This window comes from Homalodisca vitripennis, chromosome 5 (assembly GCF_021130785.1).
Source record: "Homalodisca vitripennis isolate AUS2020 chromosome 5, UT_GWSS_2.1, whole genome shotgun sequence".
Classification (NCBI taxonomy): Eukaryota; Metazoa; Arthropoda; class Insecta; order Hemiptera; family Cicadellidae; genus Homalodisca; species Homalodisca vitripennis.
In genome coordinates, this window is record NC_060211.1 from 179,037,747 (window position 1) to 179,052,232 (window position 14,486).

The following is a 14,486-nucleotide window of genomic DNA, read 5'->3' on the forward strand; positions in this document are numbered from 1 at the left end:
GGCCAGGCCTCAAGGTAACTGGGGTAGGGACATTGTTTCCGAGGGTATACCCGCTCCTGGCTATTCCGGGCCGTCCCTTGCCGCACGATGCGCTGGTTCTGAACACCCAATGGACTCTTTATCACAAAAAAACACAACTGAAAATCAAAAGCGGAGAAGAGCTTCAAACCTTTTCACTCGAAGCTCCAAGATAGCTAGGACGCCGCCTAAGGCAGTAGTCCCCCATTAGCGGAAGCCTCGGCAACGAAAGTGAGTGGCAAGGCCGAAGCAACACCGAAGGTGCCTGGAACGGGAATGAAGACATCACCCCCTCCGGTATGTTTTCACATCCCCGAAATGCAGGGAGAAGGTGCAGTTAAAACTACTGGGGTGCCCAAGGACCCAGATCCCAAATCCCCCAAATGGTTGAGAAAAATAACACCTTAAGTACTCTTTCTACAACTTTCGAGCTAGGCCTGTTGCAGCAGCAACAAGCTGATGCCGAAAAGGAGGAGGAAAAGCACCTTTTAGAGATCGAAGTTTTTATCAAGAAGATGGAGACAGCTGTTAGGCAGCAGCCTAACGTTACACCGTACCATCAAAGATGGCCTGCCAAAGATTAAGGATTTGTTGGTCACACAGTAAATGCAATGCCGAAAGATCAGGCACAAGGCAAGAGCCCAAGAGTATACCTTAGCTTCTCCAAAGGCTGGCAATGCTAACAAAAAGCGGAAGGTAAGAACCTCATTACCTTCTAGCCCCGATGCGACACCTGTGGTGATAGCGACGGCAACGCAGACTTCCCCTGTGGTGTCCAAAAATTCCACCGAATACAGGATAAGCCCCCCTGAGCAACACCCAACTGATAGCCCGCGTACTACTTACGAGGAGGGTGATGTCCAACAGTCATTTGAGAGGCAGTGGGAGAAAAAGTTGACGAGAAGGGAGAAGAGGCAGAAGAAGCGGGCGGAGGGTCGCTACAAAGAAATTAGGTGACGGAAAGACGCCAAAAGTGACTAAGTCTACTCCGGCCAGGGCAGCGTCAAGAAACCCCGCGGCGCTAAAACACAACCGAGTAGGCCTAGGTTGGAAGCAATATTGATCAAGGCCCTCCGGGGGGCGATCGTTTGCAGAAGTCTTGGGGGAACTCCGGGCGAAAGCCAAGCCAGAGTCAGAGACTGTCATTAAGGCAATTCGACGGACCCAAAACGGGGATGTATTGCTCGAGCTGGGGAAGTCGAAAGATAAAGCCGCTTTTGCTGAGAGCTTAAAAAAAGCACTCGGAGACAAGGGGTCCGTGCGGTCACTCAACCCAAAGGTATCGAATTGAAATTCGTGACCTTGACGGACTCACCAATGATAGCGAGGTAACAGAGGCTATAAAGCGGGCTATTCCCGAATTAAAAGAATCTACATTTAAAGTATGGCTCACAAAGCCGAACCGCAGCCAGCAGCGAATGGCGGTCCGCCGAATTAGGCGAGAGACACGCCAATAAGCTGTTGGCTCTCCAACATCTGCGAGTTGGCTGGGTGAGTGGCCGGGTTAAACGAAGAGTTGTCGTCCCACGGTGCTTCCGCTGCCTTGGGTTCGGCCACTCCTCTCGAGCCTGTAAGGGCCTGACCGCACCAATCACTGTTTTTCAGTGTGGTCAGATCGGACATAAGAGGCAGGATTGTAACCAGAACTCCTGTTTCATTTGTAATAAAGAAGCTGGCAGTAAGGGTAACGCCCTGGAGCACATACCGGCTCAGGACGGTGCGGTGTGTTTAAGGCCGCACTTGAACGGGCAAAGGGGAAAGCTCAGTAATTCGGCTCCTCCAGTGCAATCTAGAGAGATCCAGGACAGCTGATAGTCTGCTTGACCGGCTGGCCCAAGAACAATGTGCCGACGCGCTCTTAGTGAGCGAGCAGTATCGAATTAGGGACCCTTCGGTGTGGTTTCCCGACACACTCCATACTGCTGCTTTCTGGGTGCGGAATCCACAAGAAGTTTTTGATGCGGAGCCATGGACAATGCCGAGGATTCGTCTGGGCAAGGTGTAGGGACGTTACAATTTTTAGTTGCTACCTCACCCCCAACGAGGCCATCCAGGACTTCCGCGATAAGATCGACTGCTTGGAAGAGAGCGTGATTGGGTACCAGTGGACATGTCATCGTTGGTGGGGACTTCAAACGCAAGGGCTGTCGAGTGGGGAATGTCTCTCACTAATTCCCCGGGGGAAGTACATCCTGGACTTTGCTGCCAGGGCTGGACTCGTTGTTATCAACGAGGGCAATACGCCTACTTTCCAGCGCCCCGGGCAAAGAGGCACGATCCCCGACATAACCCTTGCGTCTGAGTCACTCTTGCCGCGGATCTCACACTGGAATGGTGCTTGATGATTACACTGCCAGTGATCATCAGTATATCTTGTTTGATGTAACGGACGGCCTGCGAAGAACCTCTGCACCTCGAGAAGTACCGCTCCAGTGGAATACTAAGAAGCTGGACGCGGGAAAGTTCACCGATGTCATCTTACGGGCAACAACGCGGGAACCTGCGGTGCACGGTGGGGCTTGCACCGAGACATTGGTTTCGTCAGTGATGGGACTAATAACCTCGGCCTGCGATAAGTCCATGCCGCGCAGGAGAATAAGGTGCAACAAGCAACCCGTTTATTGGTGGACAGACGAGATTGCGGATCCTCCGTAGAGCCTGTTTAAGAACCAGAAGAGTTGCCATGAGAGCTAGAAATCCCGCAGACCGAGGTCGTAAGACGGAGGCCTATAAGGCTGTAAGAAAGACTCTCCGTCGGGCTATCAACCGGAGCAAGCATGACTGCTGGCGGAAAACTCAGGGAGGACGTCGATTCCGATCCATGGGGTCTGGGTACAAGATTGTAACCCGAAAGATTGGCGCACGATCACCTCCATCCGTCATGGACGGCGCCCACCATGGAGAAGGTTGTCCAGATCCCTGTTTCCAACTCATCCGCCGAGGCAAGAAGTCATATTCGATAGGGTGGAGACATCCCACTTTTCAGTAATGAGGAGCTGGAGACGGCTGTCCTCTCCCTGAAAACAACAAGGCTCCTGGTCCAGATGGGATTCCGAGTGAAGCTCTTAAACAAGTTTTCCAAGTCAATCCAAGGATTCTTTTAAAAATGTATAATGCCTGCCTTTCTGAAGCGGTGTTCCCGTCCCGGTGGAAAAAGAGCCAGGCTTGTACTAATTAGCAAGGGGAAAGGTGACCCTGACCTGCCTTCGTCCTACAGGCCTTTTGTGTATGTTGGACACAGCAGGGAAACTTTTTGAGAAGTTGATCCGCTCCGACTGACATTAGCCGTGAAGCTGTCGGGGATTTGTGCCCCCACCAGTACGGCTTCAGGAAGGGGCGGTCAACCATTGACGCAATTGAAGAGGTCCGGAGAGCAGTTCAGATGGCTGAGAGTCATAGTCGGTACTCTCGTCGAGGTTGTGCTTCTTGTTACGCTTGATGTCAAGAATGCTTTCAATTCGGCGAGATGGGCTGATATGTTAGATGCATTGCGGAACACCTTTCGCATCCCAGCGTACCTGCTCAGGCTCATCGAAGACTATCTTCGAGCCCGACTCCTTATATACGACACTAAAGAAGGGACGCGGACAATGAATGTGACCTCCGGCGCCGCGCAGGGCTCAATCCTGGGTCCGGATCTCTGGAATGTCTTCCTATGACAGCCTTCTGAGGTCCGAGATGCCGGATGAGACAGTTTTAGTTGGGGTACGCGCCGATGACGTCGCAGCCACTGATTGCCGCACGCAACGTTGAGCTGGCCCAGCTGAAGCTGAACCAAGTCATGCGCGTCGTGAACAACTGGGATGGAGGATCACGGGCTATCTCTTGCTTTTGGCTAAGACAGAGATTGTAATCTTGACTAAGAAAGGATTGACACTGTCGTTCCACTTCGCGTGGGTGGGGTGACTGTCCCAATCTACTCGTGCCGCCAAGTACCTTGGGGTTATGGTGGACAATAAGCTGACCTGGAGAGACCAAATTTTCCGTACTGAGCGGACAAGGCCGCTAAGGTAGTGCAATCCCTTAGTAGGCTAATGGCCAACGTCGGTGGTCCCAGGTCTAGCCGAAGACGGCTCCTCATGTCTGCAGTCCAGTCCGTCCTCCTGTACGGAGCTGAGGTGTGGGCAGATGCATTAAATAAGGAGGTGTATCGGATGCGGCTTGCTCGGGTGCAGCGACAAGCAGCTCTCAGAGTCGCATCAGCATATCGTAACAGTTTCTGAGCCTGCCGTCCTGGTGATTGCTGGAGTCATCCCGGTCAAAACATTCTGGCTGAGGAGAGGAAAGCAATATACCAGCGAAAAGGCGAGATCGGCAAGGAACGTGCCACATCAGAAGAGCGCACCCGCACCTACCGGCAATGGCAGGAGTTGTGGGATCAAGAGACCCGAGGACGTTGGACAGCACGGCTGATACCGATGGTCCAGCTCTGGGTGAAACGGGCGACATGGTGAGGTGGACTATTACCTCACCCAGTTTCTCACCGGTCATGGATATTTTCCAGTCCTACCTTTTCTTGATGCGAAAGACCGGTTCACCGGACTGCATTTATTGCCCGGGTGTTCCCGATGATGCGGAGCATACATTCTTCCGCTGCCCACATTGGGAAAGGCCCCGCCTTGAGGCAACACGCACTCTGGGTGTTTTTTCGGTGGACTCTGTCTGTCAAGTGGATGCTGGAGGGTCAGGACAACTGGAACTGTGTGTCTCATTTTGTCCAGGGTATTCTCCGCGCTAAAAAGATAGATCTAGACCTAAATGCGGTTTAGACCTTTGACTTTCTGATGGCTGGATAGGCGCGAGCCCTGAGTGCTTAGGTAAAAATTCAGACCTAACCTGAAGTAATGTGACAAACAGTTTCCGGGTTGGGATCCTGAAGTATAGAGGAGGTTTTTAGTGGGTAGTTTACCACCTTGTGAGAGTCCCACACTACAGCTGGCCACCTGTGTGCGTAAATGCATTTTCCTTCCTCTCCCTAAAAAAAAAAAGAACTGCATACTTAATACTTGCTCAAATGAACAGTTAAAAGTATATTTATGCTAAAAATTTTACTTTTCTTGTCTGGATTTTTTTTAACTGAGTGTTCAACAGAGGTTGCAGAAAAGGTTGAAATAAGGAGTGATATTACTATCAATGCTTTCAAGACTATAAATGTAAAAAATCAAAAATAGTGATTAAATTAATTAAAGATATGGTTATGCTCTTATAGAACAATTTTTATACACAACGTTTGATTATATTTAACCGGCTATGTATTTATATATATTTTCTTCCTCGGGGAAACAGGGCAAAATCAACTATGGCAAAAAAATCTACAACTGGAGTCAATTACAGTGCCCATAAATATACATTTTGTAACACATTTTCTTGATCGTGGTATCGGAAGTATAATTCACTCGAACGATAAATGCTCACGCATACGCAAGTCTACGGAATTGTGTGCAAAGCCGCGGGTAACTGCTAGTTAATAATACTGTACTTGTTTACTGTAATGGAACTTAGAGACCAAGATGAGATTTTTTTACAACTCTAGAGACCAGTGGGTTGTAGCCCTATGGGATGTTTTTAGTAAGAGTGTTAGCCAGAGACCCTTAGAATTGCCATGTAAATTACCAGTACAATTAGTTGAATAGTTATGTGTGATTGAGTAAGACACTCACTCTATTAGATTTTTATATAATAATACAGAAAATTGTGTGTGGCTTGACTTGGCACTTGGCTGCAGTCCTGGCATTGTACAGATAGATCCAACAAACAAGTTAATATCATTATATTCCAAAACTTTTATTTTCTTTGTTGGCTCCCACGAAAAGAGGTTTACCCACAAGATTAGGAAAATTTCATATGCTAGTTATTTCATATTATTCCTTGCAACATTGAGACATCCTTCATTGTGTTTCTGAGTGGTAGTGGAGAAAATATTCTATTAAAGCAGAGAAAACTGTTTTAAAATCACATAAAATCTGTTTGACAATTTCCAAAAGTGTTAGTCTGAATTTTCAAAACACTACTGGATGTGCATACTACAATATTCTAGACACACTACTGGTTGTGGGTTGGATTTAAATTAAATAACAGAAAACTGTATTTTACTGCTTCTATAAACAAAAAAAAATCAGATTTTCTACTAAACTGAATAGTGGAATATATTTTACTAGTACAGTTTGTTAGAGTTTCTCTATTTCCTTCAGTTCCAAACATTTTGAGGCTTCTTTTATAAACTATCTTGAGCCTAGAATTATTTTTGCATACTTTAGTCTAACAGCTCGAGGAATTGGACCAAATTTCAGACAAACATTCAGAGAGGCCGTTATACATTTCAAGACCGAAAAAACTTCTTCCAAATTCCAATGACACCCTGTGAAAGTTAACTCCAGATCGCTACAGGTTCTTCGTTGAGCAACATCTTCCCGGTATATGAGTCTCTCATTCAAATGCTGAGGTTCCTTTAGGTAGAGAACCTTGTGGATCATACAGCTTGTAAGTATGCTGCATATTGTTTCCATCGACAGCATGTTGAGAGCATTCCGATATATAGACACATAATAGAAAAGCCTAGATTAAAAATAAATCATATGGTAGAATTCGGGAGCTTTTGTGTTCAATCAATGATTCTCCTTGAGATACTCTTGCCATTGCAGGATGACAATAATAAAAACACTGGTGAAATCAGTGATTGCGTTAATTGTTGCTTTGCAGAATCTGGCAGCATATTCTTCAACCTGCACAGCCCACAGTCTCTGTACAGTGTGAGTGACATGATCAGAGAAAGTGAGGCTTCGCCAATACAAGGCTTAGAGCTTACGCTTAACCTCGTCACAGACCTCCATATTCTCATCACTCAACATGATCCACATGACACTCACTGAGTAAACATTATGAAATGATTTATTAATCGTGTAGAACATTACACTGTTTTAAGGCTTGTTAAGAAACAAAAGCCTAATTACTAAATAGTAATAAAAAATTACTTACTGAACCACTACTAACATACATCATTCTTATATATGCTTAGCTATTGCTAAAACTAGGTAAAATGTGATATTCACATAAATTATTGTCTATAATTGATTTCAAACAAAAATAATCAAAAATGTAAATGTCAGATTGAAGCATATAATATGTTCTTTAATAGTTTTTTTAAAACCTTCATGTAGGAATATCACTCCAAACTAAAGTTTATTGAATTGTTAAATTATTAAATATTGTAAGAGAAAAATGTTTATAATGGGTTGTCCTGTGTTTAGGCACAGGTAGGGAATGAATATTACGGATTATGTTGTTTTGATGGGAGATAAAGGGATTGGATTCTTTTGTAAGTTTGAGTTAAAACTTCCATTACATAAAATTTCTCATTGTTCAGATTTGAGTGACACAAAAATAGCATCTACTTGATTTATTATATTTTAAATATCCAAAAATTGTGCTTGCTTTCTTTTGAGTTTTGAGAACCTATTAAATAAATGGTGAACTATCCCAGCAAACAATTCCTATCTTATTACAGATTTAAAATAACCAAAATAAATAGTTTTTGCTGTTCTTAAATCTCAAATATTATGAAGAGCTTGACCCGCTGAGTTTAGTTTCCTATTTAATCGACTGATGTTATTTTCCTGTCTCAAATTGTCATCCAAAGTATGACCAAGAAATTTAAAATTGTTATGGACATTAATTTATTTTGGTAAAAACTTATTTCAAGTTGTTCTCTAAAGTTTCTAATAAAATGAAAATTAATAATGGATGGTTTGGGAATATTTAAGGAACGTTTGTTAGCTTTAGCAAAAACAAACTAAAAAAATAGAATTAATATTTTTGATGTAATTTTTGATACAGGTTAAGTTTGTTATAAAAATTACTGAAACTTGTGGTTTAATCAGAAAAGAGAATTAATTTGTCAGTGAATTGAGCTGCTTGGGTATTTGATTTAAAAAAGTAAAAATAATATGGGACCTATACTTGTGGTATATATAGTCTGTTTCTATAGTCTCAAATGTTTTTCTCGATTCTCTAACTCGGGAAATAGTTAACGAAAGTTACAGATATCAAAGCTAGGATCCAAAGAAGTGTTGTTTCATGTAAGGATAAATAAATAGGAACATGTATATAATAAATGGAAGTCAGCATAGGAAGCTTCCTTAGTTACACTTGTAAAAACCATATTCATATGCTCTGGATTATCACCCCAATTTCGTGACATCAAGAGCGTGGAGTGTTATGTACAGAATGTGTAAATTCAGACACACATCAACTAAATTGGTAAGATGAAAGATGCAGTCGTGGCAGGAGATGGGTGAGTGTGACTAGTGTAATTAGTGTTGTCGGGTGGTGGGAGTTTGGAGTGGGGAGAACCGGCACCGGTGTCTTCGTTTCCAGCTGATAATCTTGCGTCAGTCGTCGGTTTTGCGGCTTACAAGTGTGGAAGTTGACTGTTGAGGCGGTTAGTCATAAAACAGTGGTGATATCTGGCGATTGTCTTGTATCGGCTCGTTTAAACCAAGTTTCTACTGAATCACTGTGAAATACTGACCCTTTGTTTCAATTTTGTGCTCTCCAACAGTAGTATCAATTGTTAATTCGATGGAGGTATTAACCTATCCTGTTATCACGGACTTTACTAGTAAAAACTTTAGTAGAGGTAAGAATAATTTATTGTCATAAGTATCACAATAATTAAGTGAATATAGTTTTATTAATCGATTTCGGTATTTAAGATTAACGATATTTTTTTTTGTTTTAATTACACGATAGTTATTAAATTGAGTTTTTTTTACTAAAGCTGTGTATTTGTAAATTAATAAAGTAGGTATTGTGTTGATTTCTTGCATCACTAAACGATGGCAAATTTCCGGAAACTCCTGTTTCCTTCACAAAATATCGCAGTTGTTTTTAGCCGTTGTTAGAATAATTAACTGTGTTTTATTTTATTTTTCGTAATCAGTTGTTGAAATCAGTTTTTATCAGTAATCAGTAGCTTCAACAAAATAACCATATATTTTTGATCCTGGAGAAAGTCTTTTGAATCTGAACCACTTCTCACTTCTGTTTTTGATTCTTGTGTGAACGCCATGGCCAAAAATACATTTGAACCTAATAAAATTATGCAGTACAATATTAAATTAATATTCCAGTAATTTAAAAGTAACTACTGTTTTATATTTTTACAGTGAAAAAACTACAAATTTGAATTTAAATATGTGACTGAATATTTTATCAATAGTTTATAATTCTAATATCTTACAACTCTAGATCAATAGGCCTATGTTTTTATAAATAAGCCTTAAATGTTTTCTTTACATATAGGCCTAATTTGAATTTGAAATTATATTTAAGTAATCTAGAAATCATAAGTTTAAAGGAGTAGGATCTACTGGGCATTGGCCTGGAGTTTGGATTTGGATAGACCTGAAATGGTGTTAGGTGTTTACCGCTATAAGTAAAAATACTTAAAACATTTTTACTATAGAGAGTACCATGTAAACTGCTATACAACATTTCCTTCACAGTTTTATTAATATTGTGGGGGTGTAAAACAAATTAAAGTGTTTACTTTCAGGTGAAAGATTTTTTTAAATGTTTTTTTTGTGACTATAATGCACAAAAGATACATTTTTAGATACAAGGCTTACCACTCACATGTTTTCTTTCAAATGCTGACACAACGATACACAACATGAAGTAAAACATTTAAATTTGAAATACTTTTTATTATGCTTTATGATTGTTTAATATTTACAATTTACATCAAACGATTTTTTTGATTTTATGATTGTTAAACCTTTGTTACAAGCCTTAAAATGTAATTATTTTACTTCAGCTTGTGTAGAATCTACATATAAACTATCACAAAAATGTTGTCTATAGGTATAATAGGTTTACTAGTAAATGTACCTTTCATGTTAAAAAACACCATTTGCGGGAAAAGATAGAAAACCAAGGAAACATCAAAAGCTGAACAGGCCTAGAACAGGAGAAACTATACTCCTGATTCTGATTTTCATGTTCTTTGTCAACATTTTACCTCTTGACTGTCTTTTGTGCTTTCTTGGAAGACTTTTCACCACCTTCAGTTCTGGGTTTAGAGTCTCCAGAACTGGTAGGGCTGTGTGGTTATAGCAGACCTCTCCACACTTACATATTTGTTACAACATAACTTTAGTTTTTTGGTAGCTTAGGATTACTAGTCATGATTACTAGCCTACTTTCTTCTACACAAACTTTAGTACTCACAATTCAGACAGAAATAATGTTACCTGGAGATCACAAGATGAGAATTTGACATTGTGTCGTAATATACCTCTATGAATACAGATTTATCTTGTTTTTCAACTATTAGATTTTATGTCTAAAATGTGTTACTTAAGCTAAGGATATGTCATAGAGGCTATCAGAGAAATTATTATATTACTTGTTAATTGTAAAATTGTGTTTTTACAAATAAAAAAAAAAAATGTTTAGCATGGAATTTAGTAGCCAAACTAATGTCATGTTATTAATAAAATATTAAAGGATTAACTAGCAGTTGTGTCTTATTAGCTTAGTATGGAGGTAAACTTGTCCTATCAACTCAATAGATATATATTTCAAAGTATTTAAACATTTGATCTTCAGATTTAAATGGAAGTCACACTAGTTACATGATTATTAAAAGACAGTCACACGTACAAAGTTAAGGTACTCTAAATGGAATTCTGATGAAAAGTTCTGCACAGATTTATTTGATGAAAGCACTTAGGTATGTACCTACTCCATTTTACAAACAAACAATAAATTAAACTCGAATTAAAAGCCTATTTCTTAAAAAAAGAATTTGGTTTTTCTATACTTTTTCAAAATATTTAATTTAATTATTCTTCAACTCTTTGGGCCCCAAGTTTGACAGGGTTACTATTTGTTGTACTGATCTGTAAAACCTGTAAACGTTACTGTATATTTAAATTACATGTATTTACTGTACATAATGTACTGCACGTGTCATGTTTCAGTGCATGATGTAACGGAGGAGGTTGAGGACACTGTAGCATGCCAAGTCCTGGCACTTCAGATAGAGCAGGAGCTGAGAGCAGCTAAGAGTGCAGAACTGTCATGTGGAGAGGTGTTGCTGCCTGCAGATCTGCTGCCCAGAGTTGCCTGCAGTGTACTCTGTATGGCTGTGGACGAACCTTGTGGTATCAGGTACGTGAGTATTTCCACTTTTGGACTTCTTTTTCAACTGAAGAAACACTAAATAAATCTCTCCACAGTCATTAGCTTGGTCACCAGTTTAAAAGTTATTAAGAAAGAAAGCTTACATTTTATAAACTTTGATATGATTGTTCATATATTTTTGAGCATGATTTAGCAAATTAATGAAGTATTGTGGTCATTGTACAAGTTCTAATGAGTGTTTGAATGTTCCTATTGATTGATCTGGTCCCAACCCAAAGTACCAAACACGCCGTTAGAAAGTGGACAAATTAAGTGACTTGGAACAGTGTTACTTATTTGTGTGATAATAAATTACAATTTCATTCATAATGTCAGTCTTGAGACTTCAGAAAGATTGAGGTAGGATAGAAAACATAAGCAATTTTTGTGTTACAGGATTTATTAAAATACGCATCTTGATATTTTTAAACATATTAAAGGGATCTTCTTTTTAAAAGTTAACAAAATTCAAGAAGAACTTGACTGGTCACCTGACTTTCTCTTTAGTATTCACTTCAATCAATGTCCAGTCAAATAGATACATTTACACAATATTAAAGTTGTTATAGTTTGTTTATAATAATTAGTTTTTAAAGCTTTGTATTGGTTTTAATTTCCTACTACTGCCTAAAAATTTAATTTTTGTTTTTATTTATCACTATTACAACCAACCCACTTATATAAATCATTCTATTTTTTGTTGTCCTCATTATTTGTACTATTTTATATAAAATAATCATTTACTTTAACATGAAGTCTGCCTTGAATTGTGTCTTGTTATAAAACCAATTGTGCTTCCTTTGTTTAAACTTTAAAATTGACGATAGATGATTTGATTTGAAGGATAAAAAGTTTGTTTTTGAACAGAATAGAACAGTATGTTTTCAGTGTGCTTGAGTTTCTTATATTATATTATGAAGGTAAAAGTCTAAAATTCTGTTATCATTTGAGTTGATTCCATTGTTTCTCTGGGCTGTAATAGTGCGGTGTTTCTGTCTCCAGAGGCTGCACACTGTACATCAACTTCGAATCAGAGCGAGAATGCCGGAAGATCGGAACTGTCAAATGCGACCCTAACACGGTCTCTACGTTCGAGCTGTCTCTGACTCTCCGGCGGGAGTCACGCCGCACCTGGACCACCCTCATCCCCCAGTTCCTCATGAATCTAACCAGGAGCACGATCATGATCAGTTCTAGGTTCACCCTCGACAAGAAGAAACTCTACCGGTCCGGCTAACCACGACATGTCCTAGTTAGCGTTTTGTGATCTAACTGACTTTTAACAAATTTCTCCTGTATGACCATGAGTTGGTGCTTACAGTGATGTGATCCGTCTTTAGTCATCTATTGATTTTATAATATCTTAGGTAGGTTATAAAATATAGGGTACATTTTATAAGTTATTTTATTTGAAATTAAATAATTATATTAAAATGATAACGTTCCAGTGTTCCTTGAAATAAAATAATGATGTATGGAATTACATGTAACAGGAAGTGAATGTAAGTAGCCTACAGTTAATGTGTGATAGAACGAAAAAAAAAAAAAAAAACTCGGAATACTTACTAAGAATATAAACAAATTAATATTTTATGATATTGACATTAGTTTGTATAAGTTTTAGTTCACATTCTGTGATTCATTGCATGAATGCATTTTGAGATTTTGTCTTTCATGTCCATTGCAACTGGACAATAATACTTGATATTAAAGAATAAATGTTATTAAATAATAAATTTGTTTTTAATGTGAAATAATTAGGCCATCTCTTGTTGGAAAACATTTGTTTAGTTCCCTTTTTATTTTATAATCATTATCTCTAGTTTTTTTTTTACTTACCTCAAAAATTTGTATTAAATTGTTTTGTTTTATTAATAGAGCTCAAACTTGTTATACTGTAATTAATCCAATGATAAATGCTTCAACCTATTTTTATTTTTATGTTAACTAAAATAATAGTGCTGTAGATTGAAAATAAGTTATTGTAAACTTTAAGTTCAGAATATAAAAAAAACTTACAAATTGGGGAAAATATTTTTTGAAATTAGTTTTTGAAGTTTTATCATAGACATGTTATATTGTAAGAGCCACGACCATTCAGTTTTTGAGTTTTGTACATCTCAAAAAGAGTCCAGGGACTTTTTAGACACTACCAGACTTAAACTAATACATTTTAATAGTTATGTAAAAGGGTTCTTCGATGTACACAAGTACATGTTAATCTCAGATATTCTGGCTTAACTAGTCTGGATTCAGTATTTCTTTACTCACCATCTCCAATTTTTCTTAAAAAGAAAAATGTGTGTATGTGTTTGGTATGTTCTAATTGTATCCACTTTTGTACTTTTTAATACGGAGAATATGTTTCAAAAGCAATAAAAGAAAATAAGTTTTTTGACAGATTTATTATTTTTACCTTTAAGCTTTCTATTTTATAAGGAGTTTTTTAACATTATTATCAGAATAATAGTGTACAACATTGAAATAAAAGTCATAAAATTACTGTATTAAAGAAAAGACATTACAATTTTATTGATTGGAAATCTGTGTTTTGTTTTCAAAATGTAAAATGTAGACACTTTTTCATGTAATAAATAAGACAGATTTAACTAAACATGCTTTCACATTAAAACCTGCAGTACTGGTTGTTATCTTGGTTTTAGACCTAGAAGAAAAATGTTAAACTTAAAACATTTTTATGACCTTATTTTTATTTGTAGGGTTGTGGGAGGTGTCTGTCTCATTTTTACGATATGAATTGTACTCTTTTTACTCTTGTTCAGAATCAGAATCAGAATCAGAATATCTTTATTGTCATTTGTCAATATTACAATTGCTATAGACAACGTCAATATAACTAATATAATAAATAAAAATATTATAAGGCTACTTAGTTTATTTGAATGTAATTAACTGATATAATATATTGAACTAATTCGTACAGTGTATTTGTCAATTTAAAAAAATGTAACTGTAGTATTAGTAAATACATAACAAAAATAAATAGTTGAAACAATGAATTAAATTACAACTAATCAACAACTCCATTCCAGGCCTAAGGAAGGTAACAATTCGTAGCAAAAAATTCTTCAAGGGAATAAAAATGCCTTACTTATAAGCCAGTTCGACAGTTTTTAGCTGCTGCAAATGGTTGAAGTTCTAAGCTTCTAAAGTTTGAGGTAATTTGTTAAAACATTTAATTTGTAAATATTTATGGCTAACTAATGTTTTCCTAAGTCTAGAGGAAGGTGCAACAATATCCCGAGCTCCCCTAGTGTCATAAT

The 14,486-nt window shown here is 38.3% G+C and overlaps 1 protein-coding gene across 1 annotated transcript; it reads left to right on the forward strand.

Annotated features, from left to right (window-relative positions):
• Positions 1-8,374: 8,374 nt before the first annotated feature.
• On the forward strand, positions 8,375-13,597 carry LOC124363250 (protein scylla-like). Its single transcript, XM_046818431.1, has 3 exons — positions 8,375-8,653; positions 11,001-11,190; positions 12,205-13,597. The coding sequence occupies exons 1-3, from the start codon at positions 8,596-8,598 to the stop codon at positions 12,437-12,439; spliced, it is 483 nt and encodes a 160-aa protein (XP_046674387.1). The 5' UTR covers positions 8,375-8,595; the 3' UTR covers positions 12,440-13,597.
• Positions 13,598-14,486: the final 889 nt, after the last annotated feature.

Bases quoted from the DNA above. Each gene is read 5' to 3' on its own strand.
- LOC124363250 (XM_046818431.1), top strand. From the start codon at position 8,596: ATGGAGGTATTAACCTATCCTGTTATCACGGACTTTACTAGTAAAAAC. The intron at 8,654-11,000 runs GTAAGAATAATT...GTCATGTTTCAG, and splicing joins TAGTAAAAACTTTAGTAGAG to TGCATGATGTAACGGAGGAG. The intron at 11,191-12,204 runs GTACGTGAGTAT...TTCTGTCTCCAG, and splicing joins GACGAACCTTGTGGTATCAG to AGGCTGCACACTGTACATCA.